Source organism: Alternaria novae-zelandiae (genome assembly GCF_023758075.1).
Source record: "Alternaria novae-zelandiae strain BMP 2774 chromosome Unknown scaffold_8, whole genome shotgun sequence".
Lineage (NCBI taxonomy): Eukaryota > Fungi > Ascomycota > Dothideomycetes > Pleosporales > Pleosporaceae > Alternaria > Alternaria novae-zelandiae.
The window spans coordinates 203,351-221,499 of record NW_026056968.1 but is presented as its reverse complement, the minus strand read 5'-3'; the positions used below and the strand labels follow the sequence as shown (position 1 = coordinate 221,499).

The window sequence follows — 18,149 nt, the reverse complement described above, 5'->3', positions numbered from 1 at the left end:
TATATTTCTTCCGAAACCGTCTCAGTGTAAGCTGCGAAGCCTTTGTGTGTTGGAATTGCTACGATATGGGTCCCTTGAAGTCGTGACCACAAAGATCGAATATTGAAAAGTGGTCTAATGAATCATACATAGGAAATATCTTTCATGACAATGCCTACCTGTACCCCGTATGTGTCACCATCGTCGAAGATGTTGGTCATTTTGTATTTCCGATCATCTCATTGTTGTCTTCTCTTGATTGCTCTATTGGTTGCTCATGTTATCAGAATACAAGTGGAATAGCGCGATGACTCCCTGGAACCTAATGTGAGACTCGTAATCATGGAATTCGATATTATTGCTACGGAAGGTGACGAGATATAAGCATGTCGAATATTGACCGAAGTCGTAGCGTCCAGCCGGTGATGCTTCCATAAAGTCACATCTCCGAGTACTCTGCGAGCCATTCAATCCTCCACGCCTTGCACAGCGGAGATGGGCGGTTCCGAGCACGCGTCACCCTTCCGGGAGCCTCGGTGACAGACCCTGCCCGTTCGAGCGATACGCTGGATGATCTTCCTATAGCAGCTTCCGAAAGCGAGCTCAACACCCAACCGTTGCAACCCAAAACACCGGGAAAGGGTGGGACGGAATGGTGCGGAGGCGGAAGAGGACTGAGCGCTGCGCGGCGCACGGGGACCTACCCCCTAACTTACTCTTACGGTGATGTTCTGGCCAGACGACTGAGTCAAGCTTTGCCGTACCGCCATCTCCACCACGGTACTTGTTGGCGTTTCAGAGACCCTGCAACAAATCTTGCACAGCGAGGCGACGTCGGTAGACGAGTGTTGTAGCCTCACGATGGAGCGTAACAATAATTATACCCGGGTTTGATGTTTAGTATTCATTTGTTCGCAAGGTTGTCTGCTCCTTCTGAAGTCGATCACGCTTGGCTTTGAGGGGAAGTTGCTTATCGTGAGACGTCTGATGGGTCTGTTCCAGCAATTTTCCCATGTGACAGGATCTCGTGAAGACTGAGTCGAACTAGAGGAAGCATATGTGATGTTGAGGGCTTCTAGTATTAGAGGATTGCGGCGTATTGCAATGCGTAGCTGATGGACCTGTGCCGCGCTCCGTGTCATGATATCGGAATTGCTAGGCCTTTCTGTTGTTGGGACTTCTGTAATATGGTGCATCAACAACATGCCATTTCACTCAAACCTAATGATTTCGAGCCTCCGCCAGACAAAGGCCATGTCAATCTCACGAAGCGCCTACATGGGACGCAATTTCGGCAATGTGCACCGAGATGCAGAGCGGCTTCGACGTCGCATTGGAATGTCGCAATCGTCTAGAGTTAGTACGCGTCGCGCGGGGCCCGAGGCATGTTAATGCTGGAATACTGCGATCGATAAGGGCAGCAACGGCGGCCAGCAGCGGTGATGCCGGCTCGGCCGGCGGCGGAAGTTGCCGTTGATTGCTCGCGCGCGCGGTACACGCCCGCACGTGCGTGCAGTAGAAGACACCTGGAAGGGAATGATGGGCTGTCGATAGAAGACGCAGAAACCACCGGGGAGGGAAAGTTAGAGTTCGGCTCGACTGCTAATGAAAGCTTGCTGCTGCCGACTCTTCGAGCGGCAAGCGAAGAGGGGCGTGATCCCCACACCACCCAGGTCATCGGGCCAGCCATAGTTACCTAAGCTTCTCCACCGATGGCATGGGCTGGTTGAAACAGCACGGATCGGCGCTGCACTTGGGAAGTCGTCGTTGCCAGCCTCGATATGGCACCATGGCTTCCCAACTGTCCGCAGTAAGCCCCGATCCAGCCCATGGGTAGAGCTGCATACATGCCCAAAAGCCCACCGGCGGCGAGAATTTCGGCGGTACAGCACCTCTTGCAGCGTCGATGACATCGTCGCTTGGCTTCTTCATCTCCAGGACGAAACGGCCGACGTGCCCAGGTGTGTGCCAGGCTGCCAGCGCAGCAAGCGGATTGTCTGCAAGTGCATTACCGACTGCAGCATACTAAGCCGGCCGCTGAAGGTGCTGCACTGTGCCTCTTGGCAGGTTCGATGCAACCGATGGAGCGATGTGATTGCGCATGGATTTGCTGAATCCAGCGCTGCAGATAAATGCAATATACGTCGCGGAATCCAGGCGCTCATTTGCTGGGTAAAGCGTGTTGGGTCAGGCTGTCTAGACAGTACAGTGCGACGCCGCACCGTGTGGGGTGTGCCCAGCCGTCGATTGGATGTTCCCCGGTGGGAGGTGAAAGGGAAAGGGTCTGCTGAGGCAGAGTTCCAACGTGCTACAGTGTCGACCTGATGTGTGGGTTCAGAGGCTCCTGAGCCCTGCCAACCCGTGGTGGGTGGAGGCCCCCAGGATGCGGGCACAATGTTCCGCGGAGCGGCGCAGGCCCTCGTTCCGTCATGGTGGCCGCTGGCAAGCCGACTGATCGATGCCTGGAACGGACGCAGCGCCGCCGCGATCCCGCAGCAGACATCGAGCCGTGGGCACCAAACAGCGACGCAGGCTCGGTTGCAGCCAGAATGCATGCAGCCGTCGTGTGCGACTGTTCCCTGTGCACAACCTGAGCCCTGGACTGCTCGTTGCTATTCGCCTTCCCCGGCGGTTTTCCCAGCGATAAAACGTCCCTCGCCGTAGTCAGCCGCAGAAGCAGCATCCAGTCCAGCAGGCAGTGCCCTGATATTGTCCGCTTTTGTAACGAACGGCTCGCGCTTTTTCTCAGCCACGCTTGTGTAGTTCGGGGTCGATTCCAGCGCACTGGGAAGCCGGGTCATGGTCTGATGCGCATCGCTGTGCGCATACATACATAACTTGTGGACCGCCACCTTTCGTCACATCGCCATCGCCAGGTCTCGCCGCCCAGCTTTGACAAACGGTTAAAACTGCCAGTACGCCAGTTTACACTTCTCAGGGTTGTCCTTGGCCGTCGAATAGATTGCCGCCTACCAAACCTTCGGTGTCCCGACACGTTCCAGTGGCCAGACTCCAGGGATTTTTAGTTGAGTTGCATGCAGGGCTGACTTTCAACGGCGCAACCTCGTCACCGGATCGCATGTGTTCGGGTCCAGGCCAACTCTATTCATAAGTTAGCAGCGCCCCTTTGTTGCATCTCCATTTCGCATACACATCTTTGCGACGCCAACCATGACGACACCAACAGATACTGGAGCGGTGGACAAGGGCAAGAATGCGGAACGCGGCACCCTGGGCAAATATGTGAAGCGGATGAGCACTGTGTTCAAGAGGGAGAAATCAAACAAAAGTGTACCGACCCTGGCGCCCGAGGCATCGTCAACTCCTCAAGTCGCGCAGCAACAGCCTGTCGAGAAGGAAGTTGCGCAGCCGGACCAAACCATCCCGGAAGTCGCACCTGCCACGTGAGTTTTATAACGCCGTGTCGTTGAAAACATGCGTACTAATTTAACAAGACATATCACTCCCGCCGTGTCAGTGCCATCAACTCCAACTACCAAGGAGATGGACCGCAACGCCATGCAGCAGGAGAGAGCCCGCGCTTTGTTCGCCAAGTACGGCCTCACCCTTGAGTCACACGAGTGGATCGCTGCACCAGCTCCAAAACCCACCGTCCAGCGTGTCGAGAAATCGATCCGTATGCGTGTACATCGCAGCTGCCACCGCTGCGGAACCCTTTACGGCTCCGACAAGGTGTGCCTGCAATGCGAGCACAAGCGGTGCAAGAAGTGCCCTCGTTTCCCTAAGAAGAAGACGCCGGAAGAGAAGCAAGCCGAGAAAGAGGGTATGGAGCAACCCAAGCGAAAGAGAATGCTCACCATCCGGACTCGTGGCGGCGACGAGCTGGTATATCAACCTGCGAGACAACGCATCAGACGTAACTGTCATGTGTGTGAGAATTTGTTCGTTCCCGCAACGGCAAATGTCTGCAATTCGTGCCAGCATGTCCGATGTACGAAATGCCCACGCGAGCCAGCCAAGCTCAGCAAATGGCCTGATGGCTACCCGGGCGATGCTGAGCCTGACAGCGAGACGGAGGTGGAGAAACAGTTGGAGAAATTCAGACGGACCTGGCGAAAGCCGAGGACTAGGGTGCGCTGGCAGTGTGAGAAGTGCAATGGCCTGTTCCACAATAACTCGCCGCAGTGTCCTGGATGTGGGCATGAGAGATGCGACAAGTGTACAAGATCACCGTGAGGATACATTTCCAGGAAATCACAAGCATCTATCGCTAACATATCACAGTGTCAGGAAACCTGAAAAGGGGGAGCATTTCGATTCACAGGTCGTGGCGGCCGTGGAGGCTAAACTGCGAGCGATGGATGTTGATGATAATTCGGCTCCATCTGCAGCGGAGGCTACCTGAGAGGCCAATGCTCGAACAGGATAATATACGCCGGTTCTCGATTCTTCCAAGATCTTCTTACCCTATCTTCGCACCAGTGTTATGCTCTACTTGACAGTGATACCAGTGGCCGTCAACCGCCTGTACTTGCACGCGTGGACTGACGGTCATAATCCATCCACTGCGGCGCTCGCTATCATCACTATGTGGCTGGGGTAATATTTCAAAACAAGTCAGCATCAACATGTCGTACAGCCCCCACCTTCATACTTCGCCCCTCTACTGCCCACTGGTTTAGTATTGATTCCACTACAATACCGGCCTCAGAAAGCCACACGTGCTCTAAATTCTCTCGAGACTTCCTTCATCTCTCAGCGCGTACGAATATGATGTGTAAGCCAAACGACGTAGTGTCGTAACTGCACCTCCGTTCATAGCTTGTACATGTACATTCCCGAGGAAACTTCTGCAATGCAGTGTAACCTCGCATGTATATCTGTACCAGCCAACTGACTATCCGCTGGGGTTGGCATGGAGTGGCGTTTCCCAGCGCGTAATTTCGGGCTCTTGTTCTACAATTTTCCACCACGCTAGGTGGATGTTGTGTCTGTACAACGGGTACAGCGGGTGTCAGACACATTGTCCGGGACATCTGAGGCTGGTATTCCGGTTGGAAGGGTCTGTTGTTACGTCAGGGACGAGTCACATATAGACAACAGGTTAAGGCTCAACCAGCCGTGGCTCTTGGTACGTACCTGGGTAGTGACCGGTGTGATGCGAGTAGTCGTGTAGTCTCAGCGCGCTTGTGCCACTCCAGGACTCCAATCTACAGGTCTTCAATCTCATCTCAGCGCTTACCCATCACTTTGAACATCTCGACTCCGCCCAACGAAGCCTGCTTACCTGATGTCGCACAGCGAGCACTCAAGCGGGGAAGTGGCACAGACGTCCTAGTCCGCGTGCTGGAACATCACGGCCCTTCAAATCGTCCTTCAGGTCCTTCACACAATGCTAGTCTCGAAACAGCAAATGGTAGTCAGTGTATGTTTAACGGCTCATATAGTCTGTAACTACATCTGCTAGTCATGTTGATGGCTTCACAAGGAACGAAATCAAGGGAGGTATCCTCGGTCGCTGTTGTCGTTCCCACGGCATAGTTCCGCACACCACAAGCCTTGTATGTAGCAATCTAGTCCCCATCAAGCAATCCCATGGTGACGAGTGCTCCAATGGCCATGATTTGTCCCCTGCGTGCATCAGTTGGACCCCACTTCCAACAGGCAGTTCTCTTGTCCGGTTCGCATAATCCTGATAAGCAGCGAAAAGCAGAGTTTATAGATTAATGTGGCGTTCTGAGATCCTAATCCAGGTGATCGGTTATCTGAATCCTTGATGACCGACTACCGTTCGGGAAGATCGCTTAGATGGACTGGGTGAACGATTACTATTCAGGCAGGAAGTTATGGGGTCTATATTAGGAGACGCATGGTATACTATGCAGTGATATTTGGGCAATGTAAGCCAGTGTTGTATCCTAGCGGAATGCACGGCTGTTAGAACAGCGCATCCTAGATGATTCTGGCATAAGCTATACCGCGTGTTACCATGTAAGCAGCTGTTTCGCTACATCATGGAGCGAGATTGTGTAACGTTGAAGAGGGGGATGTTCCAACATATTCGAGGCACAGCTCAGCACAAGACTTCAGGCATTCCGGGATTGTTCCGGTGGCATGGCGTTTGCTTGACGTGCTCCATGTTTATTGAACTCTCTCTCTCTGTCGATTACTCACCATCCTCACCTGAGCAGACTCTGGATGAACACGCTCGTAGGTAGGTATGGGTATCCCAACTGCATCGTAACACATGTCAGCTGCGATGAGGGTCGTACAACGGCTGAGTCGTAGCAGTATGCGATAGGTGCTGGCATAGCCTGCAGGACTGATGCTGATGTCTGGTGCGTCCTTGGAGCGAATGTCTTCGTTCAAAGATCCATGTATTGGCTTTGTAGACATGATGTCGGGTTAGTACGTGCTGCGGGAATAAGAAGCGCCAGAGCCTGGGGACGATAGGAGGATAGCCTATTATGACGTGACGTCCAAAAGCTTCCGAAACGCTTTCATTCTACGCGCCGTTTCAGGCGCGTGGCTGTGCACCAAAGACTCACCAAACGAAGAGGGACGGCTCACTTGCCATTCTTGGCGCCAAGGCCCAGCTGAGGCTGATGGCAGCGCGGTGCGACCGGCCGGCCAATCACACAGCCCCGGACGCCGAGAGCGCAATTACGGGGTAATCCGCTCGTGAATGATCGCCAGCGCGTGTTTGCACGAACCTATACGGGGGTTTGCCCTGCTCTCTTTGAATAATCTCACTCTCCACACTCTCTCCACACTCTCTGACACCTTTCTTCTTGCATCTTTTTCAACTTTTCAACTACAGTCGCTCCCTTAATCCACTTTACCAACAATGCGTTTCGTATCAGCGCTTGCCGTCGCGGCGGCCACCGTCAGCGGCGCCCTTGCCCAAGACTTTGTCCTGGGCTTCAACTCGGGAGCCTCGGACGACACTGGCAAGGCCAAGACACAGGCCGACTTTGAGAAGGAGTTCACCACAGCGCAGAACCTCGAGGGCGCGCCGGGCGACTTCACCGCCATCCGCCTGTACTCCAACATCCAGTGGCAGACGACCGACACTCCCATCGCCGCCTTCCCTGCTGCCATCAAGACCAACTCCAAGCTCCTCCTCGGTATCTGGGCCTCGGGAACCGACGACATCGACAACGAGCTGAAGGCGTTGAACTCTGCCGTCGAAGAGTACGGCACCAAGCTGACGGATCTCGTAATTGGACTGTCGGTCGGTTCCGAAGACCTGTACCGCGTGTCTGAGCCCGGCATCCGGAACAAGGCCGGTGTCGGTAACAGCGCCGAGAAGATTGTCGAGTTTATCAAGGCCGCGCGCGAGCGTCTTGCCGACACTCCTCTTAAGGATGTCAAGATCACCCACGTCGACACCTGGACTGCTTGGGTCAACGAGTCCAACGCGGCTGTCATCGACGAGATCGACTTCTTGGCTGTTAACGCTTTCCCCTTCTACGAGTCCGAGCTGGACAACAAGATTGACAACGCTGGCAAGCTCTTGAGCAGCGCTATTAGCGCAACTGAGGGTGTTGCTGGAGGCAAGGACGTATGGGTTACCGAGACCGGTTGGGCATACAAGGGTCCAGACTTTGGTGCTGCCAAGTCGACTGTGGACAACGCCGAGACATACTGGAAGGATGTCGGTTGCGCGCTCTTCGGCAAGAAGAACGTCTTCTGGTACACACTCCGCGACGCCAACCCCGCGAACAAGGTGAAGTTCGCCGTCTCCGACAACCTCTCCACCACCCCGCGCTTCGACATCAGCTGCCCTAAGGAGCAGAAGGAGTTGCCATCGGCGGAGCCCGTTAACAACGGCACTTCATCTGGTGGCTCTTCAAGCGGCAACACTACCACTGGCGGTAACAACAACGACGGCGGTAACAACAGTGACAACGGTAACAATGGCGGAAGTGACGGTGAAAGCGAGAGTGCTCAGCAATCTGGCACCGCCGCCCCCAGCGGTACTGGTGCCGGAGCTGCTACTTCGGTCTCGGTCGTGAACTCGATGGCGATGGGCTTGTCGGTCGTCTTCGCTATTGCTGCCTGGGCCTTGTAAGCGTAGATCAAGTTTCTGCAACTAGCTCCCATGCTATATTTCTTTGCGTCAGTGTAAGATAGATGAATGCGTTCATACGGAGTGGCGAGTGGATCACACTCGTACCTAGTTCGAGCGACCGGTTTCGCAACACTAAGGTCTTGTAATATGCCTAGAGAATGAGATGGCTTTGTGTTGACAGTATTTCGAACGCCATCTAGGCGGATCGTGAAAGTGAAGTGTACATCGATTGAAGAGAGAGAAAAGCAAGGTGCCCTCCACGCACTAGCTCATCGAGACGCGTCATGCCCCACACTCAGCCGTAGCATCGCTCCTGACTCTGCATCGTCCACCAGCCTCTTATTTTGTTGGAATTCACAAACTGATACCCGTCAATGATTGTTCAAACAACCAAGAGGGCCATGCCACTAAGATGGTTCGCAATCTATTTCAACTCAGCCTATAATTCATCCTCTCATACACTGCGTCCGATCCAACGTCTTCGCACTATTCTTCAGAGAACGCCGCCCAAAAACATTCGACCTACTGCACCCATCAGACTCATCGGAATAGAAAAGCTGAGGGCTGCGGGTCTCGTACCGTTGCATTGAGCCCACGGTTGGGGTCATGTAGTGTGGAAGACTCGGCTGCAATTGAGCGGGTGGTGGAGTTGTGGGTGGTGTCGTCACGGCATGTATCTCACCTTGTCCTTGAGGTACAAAAGCTGTAGAGATAGGCGTGTTAGGAGCCGGAGAAGCCGACTTCCAGACGGTGGACTGGGCGATTGGACTGGAGTCGTGTTCAGGTGCCGTCACGGGTGTGGCTGGTGTAGGGCTCTGTGCCTGCATCGCCATGCTAGAGTGTCGAGACTGTGACTTTGGCTCTTTGGATTTCCGGAAGGGACTCATGGAAGAGAACATTGATGCTGCCCGATGTCTAGGAGTGGATGTGGGGGTGTTCATTATCGCCTTGGCTGCTCCAAACAGCCCTTGAGACTTCGGAGCCAGAGGCTTTCTAGTAGGCGTTGTCGGCGTGAGCTTACGCTTTGTTCGCGGTTTTGCGGATCGTTCCTCGTTTTCGTCTTTCAGGGAGTATGGGGCGTATGCTAACGGTTCAATCCCAGGCTTCCCCTTCGTGTCCATCAACGACCGTTTTTTCTCTTTCGACCTGGTCGTTTTGGCTAATGCCGAGGCATTCTTCGCTCTCTCTTTTTGTTCCCTCTCATCGGTCTCACGGAGCTCCTGGAAATGAATCGCCTGCAGGATCAACATGCGAGCTTCAGCGTTAATGCCGTGTTCGAAGACCTCATATACGTACGGCACAAAATCTCCCCACGTCTGTATCTGTCCTGGTAGCGGGAAGATCATATTCGCCGTCTGATAGACTCTTCGAAGGTCTCTTGGTATCTGTTTTGCGCCCATGATGGTGGGCAACACACGCAAATGCTTTGCAATCAGCTCTTTGGCTTCGTAGATGAGCTTGCGCATACTGCCATGCAAGGATGCATGGGCACGATTGCTGAGGTTCAGATCGAGAACGCAACTCTCAGGCACTTCGAGCAAGTATCGATCGATGTCAGCATATCGAACCGGAGTTGGGCTCTGCTCAGGCGGCCTGGAGCTGCCAAAAGCTGCTTTAAACAGCGCTCTCGACGGGCTTGCAGCGTGCTTTCCCAAACAAGGCTCATTAGGAACCGATGGCGTGTCGAAGAGTGCTAGATCCATCTTGTAATCCTGATCGTAGGAATACTCAAGGATACACACATATTCGTGACCAGGTTCCAGGCAGCCGAATAACCACTCCCACGGCCCGGACACCTGCTGGTTCATACTGTGTATGATTCTCTTCATCGCCTCTTCAGATGTAGCGTGATCTACAAAGAACCCTGTATTCGCGATCAACTTCCCCCGTGATAGTTTGGCATTGCGGATATAGCTGATTGGTGCAGCGCCAACTATAGGCTCACATGTGGAACTGAGCAGAGGCGTGTGGCGAATGCGACATTTCTCCCAGTCAGGCTTCGAAGGCAGTACTTCGATACCGCGGCCAAAAACGCGAAGAATAGCGCAAAGACTATACGGGCTCACTGTTGCTATTCCGACAAGATCTCTCTGAGTAGATCTGCCGATATCGTAGTGCATGGCCAGGGCTTGTAGCATCTACTATATGTTAGTTGCAAATTCTTAACCAAGATACGTGATAGATGCTCACTCGTGTAGCTCGTCTCTGATTGCGATAGCGTTTGACCACGAGCAGTTGTGTTATCCACCACACTCGATCGTCCCCATGCATCCACTGGCTCACGAAGCAGTGCCCAACGTGCCGATCGTCTTTAGTAACAACCGTCACTAGGATATTGTTCGCACCCTCAGGTAGACACTGAGCTCTTAGTCTTACGCGACTCATATGTATTGGTTTGCCTACACCAAAGTCAGCGATGCGTCCTTGGCTGCCGACCTACACGCTCCAATAATACCGGAGGACTTACCATACTCGGCCATCATCCCCATTTCAAGATGCGCTCTCCAACTCCACACGCCGTAATCAGAAGAGAAGTTGCCAGCGCATATGTCCAGTTCTTCGTCCGTCACTACATCTCCGGGAATAATGCGATACACGATGTCTTCGTCGACATCTGGTTCTTCATAGAGGTGGTTAGACTCGCCACGTATACAATAGTCGACGATATCAGTGCTCGCAGGGTCGCGGAGCGCCATCTTCCAGGTGAGCGGTCTCTTCGCGCGGTTGGAGGTAGCTGATCGTGCTTCGCAGCGGTAGTCACGCTATGCCGTCCTTGGAAATTGTTTCGGTTCTGATTTAATGTCCTGGCAAAAGAAGTTGTTCTGGAACGTTGAAATAAGCTCAAAATCTATCGTAGACGACTTTTCGACTGTCAGGTTCGTTCAAGCGAGGGATGCAAACCATGGTAGAGACCGGACTGCGCCCTATCATGCAAAAGGCCGCGCCTACCGCTTCCTCTGAACCCCTTCCGAGTCCAACGCCAAAGTGAACGATCAGTACCGAAAGAGCTGTAGATGGAAGGAGCGTCCTCGCCTAGACCTCTGGCCTGTTGAGCGGGTTGCCAGGTTTGCGATAAAATTTGGATCTCAAGGCGCGCGATAACGTCACGAACTGTTTCCAGACAAAGTATGAGTTGCGCAATCGGTAGTATCCAATGACCGCATTCGACACATCACTGCTAACACTTTACAAGTCTAATCAAGGTAGACAAGATGTGCAGTACTCAGAACAAGAGGATCAGACACCCTCGCCACGATCTTCTCATCACGATCGTGTCTTCGTCTTGGGAAACCAACATTCCAGCGCACACCTGGTTACTCAAGTCTTAACGCTTGCGCCATCTCACATCTTCTTAACGGCGTTCATCCTACTCAAGTCAGTGGGTGCACAAATCCCATGCGAATGCAAAACTCTTACCTTGTAGTACTGCCTGTCATCCGCGAAAGATACCCGACGTCTCCTTCTCGTATCCGCTGGTTGCCGCCTTTCGTCAGGCGGAAGGTATTCGTCGCCACGCCACACCCCAGTATTGTGTAGTCCATATCTGTCCTCGCGTTCCGGCTGCCTGACCTCTTGCAATGGTCCTCTCGTGTCGTAAGGCAAAGAATGCGGCTCGAAGCGTGGGTGCCTTCGCTCTAGCAGCTCCTCTCTATCTTCGGATCGTGATTGCATGCGATCTCGTGGCCCCTCCCTATCTTCGTACTGCGGTCGTTGCCGATGAGGCTCATCGAGATCGGCGATTTTCCTTCGGTCAGCCAGTTCGACCATTCTCTCTGCTTCACGCGCTGGTATCGGGAGGATTGATCCCCACTCTCCTGCTGCATCGCAGAAGTTGATGACCTCCAGTCGCTCAACTAGTCTGCATCAGTACATTTCTCCAGAGATAGCCCATGTGCGATTTACTCACCATCGGACATGTCCCTCGGTCGCTCCATCTCGCTTCCTCGCCTTGTTGGCTGCGCCGATTGATCTGGATTCATCTGCATGAATCGCATAGGGTATTTTGGCTGCTTCTTCATCCGTGAGACAATGCTCTGATACGTCGCGAGGTAGTCATCTCTCCGAGCACCTGAGATCTTGGCTAGTTCGTATTCGTTGTGGAAGGGCGAGAGGAAGTTAACGAGCCAGATGATGTCGGCATCACGACCGGGATAGTACTCGAGGCTTTCGATCAGCCGCTTGGTGAGTCGCAGGGCGAACAAGCCGATGACGAGGAAGTCTGGAGCAGGCGGTGGTGGGGAAGGGCGAAGTGGTAGTCGCGGCGGTGCGGATGGGCCGCGCACGATGTCGGGAAGGGGCGAGAGAGCGGATTTGGGTTGCTGCATGTTGATGGTGTGTCGATGGAGGACGATAGTCTGGCAGTGAAGGTAGCAGTCTAGACTCAGCACATTTGGTCGCGTGCTTGGCGGTAAACGGAAGTCGCGATTCGATGGCGCGGTGACGACTGTGAGAACAAGCGAGTCTAATTTCTCCCCAAAATGACCAAGTTACCGTGTCTGCACCTGCTGTGCGTTCTCTAGAGCCTTGAGTGTTGTTCGTTGCTCTAATGAGCTTACCCAACGCATGTGGTCAATTCCCCCACAGACTGGCGTAGACAAGACAGCGACCGAATATTTGAGACTCAAGCCTGTCCCCAGCCAATTTATTAATCGTCAGCGCATGATATCCGATCATCTTGCACCATACACGAGTTGGCTCTTGGGCTCTTTCGTCGATACGGTACACATTGTCGTGTGCTGGTGGTAGTCATGCTCCTGGTCAGATCAGAGTGCAGAGAATGACCGCTCTTACTCAGAGGTGTCTGCTCAAGCAAATAACATGTGATAATGTCGCGACACCACGTTGTGATGCTTCGCAAGACGCTGGAGAGTAAATATATGCACGATGACGTCACGCGTAGATTAGCGTGTATGAGTCGAAATGACCATTGGACGGCGAACGGTGACACCTGCGTACCTTTCCCGATAAATATCACTAAATTTGTACTGGCATTCACGATGCAGTTCCCTATCAACAAAGAGAATAATTCAAAGATCAAGATCGACCGTCTACGATTAAGCCGAATCATGGATTACCCGTTTATTCCGGGAACTTCAAAGATTCCGTCCAAGGTTCTTGAGCCTATTTCAACAGAAGGGCCTCTACCCGAAGAGCTCTTGTCGCCGAAGCCACCTCTTGTTGACTCAAAGTCCATATTCGCCTTCTGGCATTCTGGCATCCGAACGATCCCACCCGTCCTACTACGCAACGTCCTTGCTTGGTACCGCCGCTTCTCACCACTAGGATGGACTATCTATGTCCTTGACAACGTGCCAAATTCTGCACTAAATGTGGGCAACTACATCGACACCAAGTCCTCCTCGATTGTACCGGCGGCATTCACAAACGGCACCCTGGACGGACAGTATGCTGCACAACACACCTCAGATCTCATCCGCTATCCGCTCCTGTTGAAGTACGGTGGTGTGTATCTTGATGTTGGCATCCTTCAATTCGGCGACCTAGATCGTCTCTGGACTGAACACATCACCAACCCAGATTCGCCTTACGACTTCGCCGGCTTCACACTGGGAGCAGATGAGCCGCAGATTGTAAATTTCTCGCTCATGTGTCGAGCGGGCAACCCGCTCGTGCAACGCGCACATCACATCTTGCTCCAGGTCTGGGAAGGCAAGACCAACACGATCGGCACACATGCGCATCCAATGGTGTCCCACGTCTCTCTCATGCGTGTGCCACAAGAGGTTGTTGTAGAAGAAGAAGGACAGGAGAAGATGGTGATCAACGACGAAGCCATGACCGACTACGCGATTCAGATCCAATGCATGGGATCGGCGCAAGGCTGGGTGGATGAAGAGGATGGATGGGACGGGCCGAAGTATGTCAGAGAGAAGTGCTGGCTGCTCAGCATGATGGACGGGGCATTCGCACATGAGCAGATGACTGGATGGAGTGGCCAGAGGCAATTTGATCTTCTGAGCCTTCGATTACCCAAGGAGAGCGAGATTGAGACAGACGATCAAGCACTTGCGAGGCGTATCGTGGAGAAGGTAGTGGCGGATAGCTGGTGTTTGAAGCTTGGGCACGGGTTCTCGGCGAAGCTGTTCGGAGGCGACACTCTCGGTATGCTTTGGAGAAAACATCATGGCAGCAACTGCGCCAATGGGACGTATGCGGGCTGGCTGAGGTGGGCAGAAGTGGGCTATTGTCGCGACAGCGATGTGGTACCTATGAAGGTTCCCGTGTATGAGCCGACTAGGAAAGCGAAACTTTTGCCATGAGAGAACGAAAGCATGATGGAATGATAAGGGCGACTTGGGCGAACAATGGACTGCTCGAGATAGCGCCCAGGAATTTAGTGTAGAACTATGTCATTACACAGCCGAAGCGGATCTGCCCGCCTCCCCTTTTCTCACGGCCACGGCTACGCTCAATGCCATCCCCTCCCTTCGGGCTTTCGGAAACTTGCGTATCGACTCGCAGACATCTCATGCACAGGTGTAACTTCATGCGCCATCATCTCTGACGGCTGCCGCGATACTGGTTCAATTGTTTGCCCATCGATCTCGCTGACAGCAGGGTTCTTGGCTCGGCGGTTCCGCCTGAACAGTAGGAAGCCCATGGCTCCAAGCAGGGCCAGTCCAGCAACACCTCCCACAACACCACCTGCGATCGCACCTTTATTGGTCGATTTATTTTTCGCTATCGGAGTCGGGCTCACGGGCGTGATGTTGGTAGGTGTGCAGATTGTGGTAGGGTTTGGCGACACGTTTTCCGCATTGGCTGCGACAGCTGGCGCAAGTTGGAACTCGCTTTTCGCGTAATCTACTAAAAGATAGTTGAAGGTCAAGAAGAGCCCTCCCAGGATACTGTCAACATCGCCTGGATCATCTTGTCGCGTATCCGACACGAAGGCTTCGAGTGTGCTGTCGTTGGTGATGGCATACCGGCCGTACTCGTCAGATCCGCGTAGTGGCGCGAACAATTCCTTGTTAGGTATCCTGGACTGATAGCCGCCTGCCAATGTTACAATGAGATCGCCGCCGGGACGATTCGAGACGTTGTAATGCATCTTTCCCGGATATACGGTCTCATTCTGGTGCGTGGAGTTTCCAAAGGCCTGCGCAATTGCTGGAGGAAAGACGAAGCGCTGCGTCGATGGCTCAATGCAAGCAATCAGTCCATCGCTTCCGTCTGGTATGAGCGGTATATCCTGATACGTTAGGTTTGTGACCGTTACCTGTAGAGGGCAGGCCCGCTCGAGGTTCCATTCGCCGATCGGGAAAGTGGTAAAGTTGGATGCAGGGTCAACCCGCGCGCGATCATATCCTCCCACAACGAGCAGACCGTCATGTGGATCGATACCCCTGCTACCACTCCAAAGACCGAATACCTGAGATGGCGCGACACCACCAGCGACTGCAGCGCGGAGGAAGGAGGAGTTGGTTCCGAGAGGTAGACCAGATTGCACACCTGCTATCAGTCAGCTTCATTCATAGCTCGACGGCCCGCATTGGACGAGACGCATTGAGGGATCCTCACCTCCCCAGACTTCACTATCCATGACCAATGGAAAGCCGTCGACATCGCCATTTTCCTGAAACGCGACATCATCGTTGAAGTAGACGTATGCACCGGTACTGTCTTCAGCGTCGACTTGGCTGCCATTCCATTGGCTCTTGATCGAAACCGCATACGATGTCGACTTTGGCGCATCGAAAGCACCACCTAGACCACCAATGCAGCTGTCGTTGGTCGCAGATCCACAGTTGATAACATTGTTGATCCGCGTGTTGTTGAGCGTAGTGGACGGTCGGAAAGCAAAGATCTGGTGCGGAGTCCCGATACCAAGTTCAATGCCACGTGCGACACCGAGGCCGTCCTGTGTGACGGTGATGTTCGACCAGGTGAGTGTCAGAGGCGGGATGTCGCATTGCGCTGCTATCAGGCGAGGCTGGAAGAAGACGACGGCAGCAAGGCTGAAGATGAAGCTACTTTTTATGCGCCATGATGGAGCCATGGCATTGAAGCGGGCTGGAGCATGTGCAGGAGAATTGGCTCGTCTCACAGGAGCATCAACGTCAAGTCGGTGAGCAGAGAAGAGGAGGTAAGCAGACAAAGGAACCGGCGTGCGCAACGTAAGCCGGGCGCAGGTTGTACTCCTCGAAACCGACGCCCAAAGAGATTTCTCGTACTATCATGCATCGTGATAGCAGCAGTTTTTCTGATTGGAGTTACATTCTAGTGGCGCAACCTATTGGGCGTGGGTAGCTGCATTGTCAGCTTGAAACGTCGGTTATGTGCCTGCTTGCATGCCGATCACTTCCAAGGTTCTATCATCCCTGAGATCTGAAGAGCCAGTCCATATGCGTCGAGTCGACTTTCCCACCCCGCTTTGTGCTTCGATGTAGTGTGGAAGCCACGGACATTCCCAACAAAGGAGTGTCGCCTCAACCTGCATAGCGGACTTCTCGCCGTAACAGGTCACCTAGCTCCGGACACAGACGCAAGTGTTGGCACGTCACACAAGAAGATGATTTCAAGTTAATCAAACTAGATGACGTAAGGCCAGCAGCTTTGTCGAACTACAACTTGTGAGAGTTTTTGTTCCAGTTCTATCCAAGCAAGCAATGACTATCAACAGCTCTCGATAAACGGTTCCATTGAACTTACCATGTGAGCTTTCCCAATTTACGGCTTTAGTCAATATCAAAGGAAAATAAAACGGTCGAGATCGGGGTCACGTCCTATGGACTTGGAGGGGTCCATTCGAGCTGTAGACCCTTTTGACGATGGCTTTGCAAAGTCAAGACTTCAGGCTTGTACGCGACGGGCATACGTGCGAAAAGTGTGGAGAGCCGTTTCAATCGATTCACGACCTGCGAGCAAATGCTGGGCGTCAATGTCCACTATCTCGTGTGCGACTGGCTTGCGTAAAGTGGGCTATAGCCCGACTATCTCTGGATGGCGATTGGTTTGGCAATAATCACTACGGTTTATTTCATTTCCAATCAGTCCGAGTGCAAGGATCGTTTGGCGTAGAAGTGTTTGATCTTGATGGTATGTGAGATGACAGTAGTCAAAGGGTACTCACTAACTACTCCAGCGGACTCTCCAGCATCAGGCAAACTACTGCCAGATTCGACAGGCTCAGATGGCACTTTCTTCGCCATTCAAAACTGGCTAGGTGAATGTGTGGCGAGCCACGATCATTGCGCGAAATCCATGATCAGTACACCCGACAGCTGTCGTCTAGGCACCAGATTCCTGAAAATCGAAGAAAACAGACTGCTACTTCTAGAGGGCATAGGCTCCACGCATTATATCTGTCTGAGTCACTGCTGGGGAGACGGAGATGGCATTCTTCGGACAACAGTCGCCAACTTCCATGACCACTCGGACGCAGGCATCCCTGTGGGCAGACTTCCAGCGACCTTCAGAGACACTGTGAAGATTTGCCAAGTCATGAAAATCTCATACTTGTGGATCGATAGTTTGTGTATAATTCAAGATAGTGAAGAAGACTGGCGTAACCAATCCGCAAAGATGGCTGAGATCTATGCGAACGCCTTTCTCACAGTCGCTGCATCGGCCTCTGAAAATGCTACAAAGGGGTTGTTTCGGACACCGGACCCAAAGTTTGTGGGAGATTCGCTTCCAGGCCATGAAGGAGTATATGTACGGTTTACAACGGATGCGGACGACGATACATGGCCACTGTTAAGGCGGGCATGGGTCTTCCAGGAGCTTGTACTATCTCCCCGCGTGGTACATTTTGGTCCTAACGAAATGATATGGCAATGTCGTAATGCAGTCAGGTCCCAAAGTCGAAAATTAAATCGGGTCCCGTCAGGATCAATTGGGATTCTGAGGACAACAGTTCGTACAACAGGAAAACTTCAGTCTGAGGATCCGGATCTTACATACGTGTGGCATGTGATGGTGGAGTTGTACACTAGGCGAAGCCTCACATACAGCAAGGACCGTTTGCCAGCAATCGCCGCGATCGCAAAGATAATGCAAACACTTCGACCAGATGATGAATATATGGCTGGACTATGGCGATCGAGTCTTTGTGTTGACATGCTATGGCACCTTGCTCGCGCGCCAGTCCGATACACTGGAAACCAACTTG

The 18,149-nt window shown here is 53.0% G+C and overlaps 6 protein-coding genes across 6 annotated transcripts; 3 read left to right on the top strand and 3 right to left on the bottom strand.

Moving 5' to 3' along the window:
- Positions 1-3,150: 3,150 nt before the first annotated feature.
- On the top strand, positions 3,151-4,239 carry J4E88_004559 (uncharacterized protein; the record flags this gene model as incomplete). The annotated part of the gene is made up of 3 exons (XM_049398203.1): positions 3,151-3,383; positions 3,435-3,825; positions 4,225-4,239. 3 exons carry the CDS (start codon positions 3,151-3,153, stop codon positions 4,237-4,239), a joined length of 639 nt encoding a protein of 212 aa, XP_049255764.1.
- Positions 4,240-6,787: 2,548 nt separating this feature from the next.
- J4E88_004558 (uncharacterized protein) lies at positions 6,788-8,014 on the top strand (the record flags this gene model as incomplete). The annotated part of the gene is made up of 1 exon (XM_049398202.1): positions 6,788-8,014. One exon carries the CDS (start codon positions 6,788-6,790, stop codon positions 8,012-8,014), a length of 1,227 nt encoding a protein of 408 aa, XP_049255763.1.
- A 424-nt stretch (positions 8,015-8,438) lies between these two features.
- J4E88_004557 (uncharacterized protein) lies at positions 8,439-9,822 on the bottom strand (the record flags this gene model as incomplete). Its single annotated transcript, XM_049398201.1, has 2 exons — positions 8,439-8,453; positions 8,683-9,822. 2 exons carry the CDS (start codon positions 9,820-9,822, stop codon positions 8,439-8,441), a joined length of 1,155 nt encoding a protein of 384 aa, XP_049255762.1.
- A 591-nt stretch (positions 9,823-10,413) lies between these two features.
- J4E88_004556 (uncharacterized protein) lies at positions 10,414-12,339 on the bottom strand (the record flags this gene model as incomplete). Its single annotated transcript, XM_049398200.1, has 3 exons — positions 10,414-10,728; positions 11,432-11,868; positions 11,922-12,339. The coding sequence occupies 3 exons, from the start codon at positions 12,337-12,339 to the stop codon at positions 10,414-10,416; spliced, it is 1,170 nt and encodes a 389-aa protein (XP_049255761.1).
- Positions 12,340-13,011: 672 nt separating this feature from the next.
- Positions 13,012-14,295, top strand: J4E88_004555 (uncharacterized protein; the record flags this gene model as incomplete). Its single annotated transcript, XM_049398199.1, has 1 exon — positions 13,012-14,295. The coding sequence occupies one exon, from the start codon at positions 13,012-13,014 to the stop codon at positions 14,293-14,295; it is 1,284 nt and encodes a 427-aa protein (XP_049255760.1).
- Positions 14,296-14,444: 149 nt separating this feature from the next.
- On the bottom strand, positions 14,445-16,034 carry J4E88_004554 (uncharacterized protein; the record flags this gene model as incomplete). The annotated part of the gene is made up of 2 exons (XM_049398198.1): positions 14,445-15,487; positions 15,557-16,034. The coding sequence occupies 2 exons, from the start codon at positions 16,032-16,034 to the stop codon at positions 14,445-14,447; spliced, it is 1,521 nt and encodes a 506-aa protein (XP_049255759.1).
- Between the last annotated feature and the right edge of the window lie 2,115 nt (positions 16,035-18,149).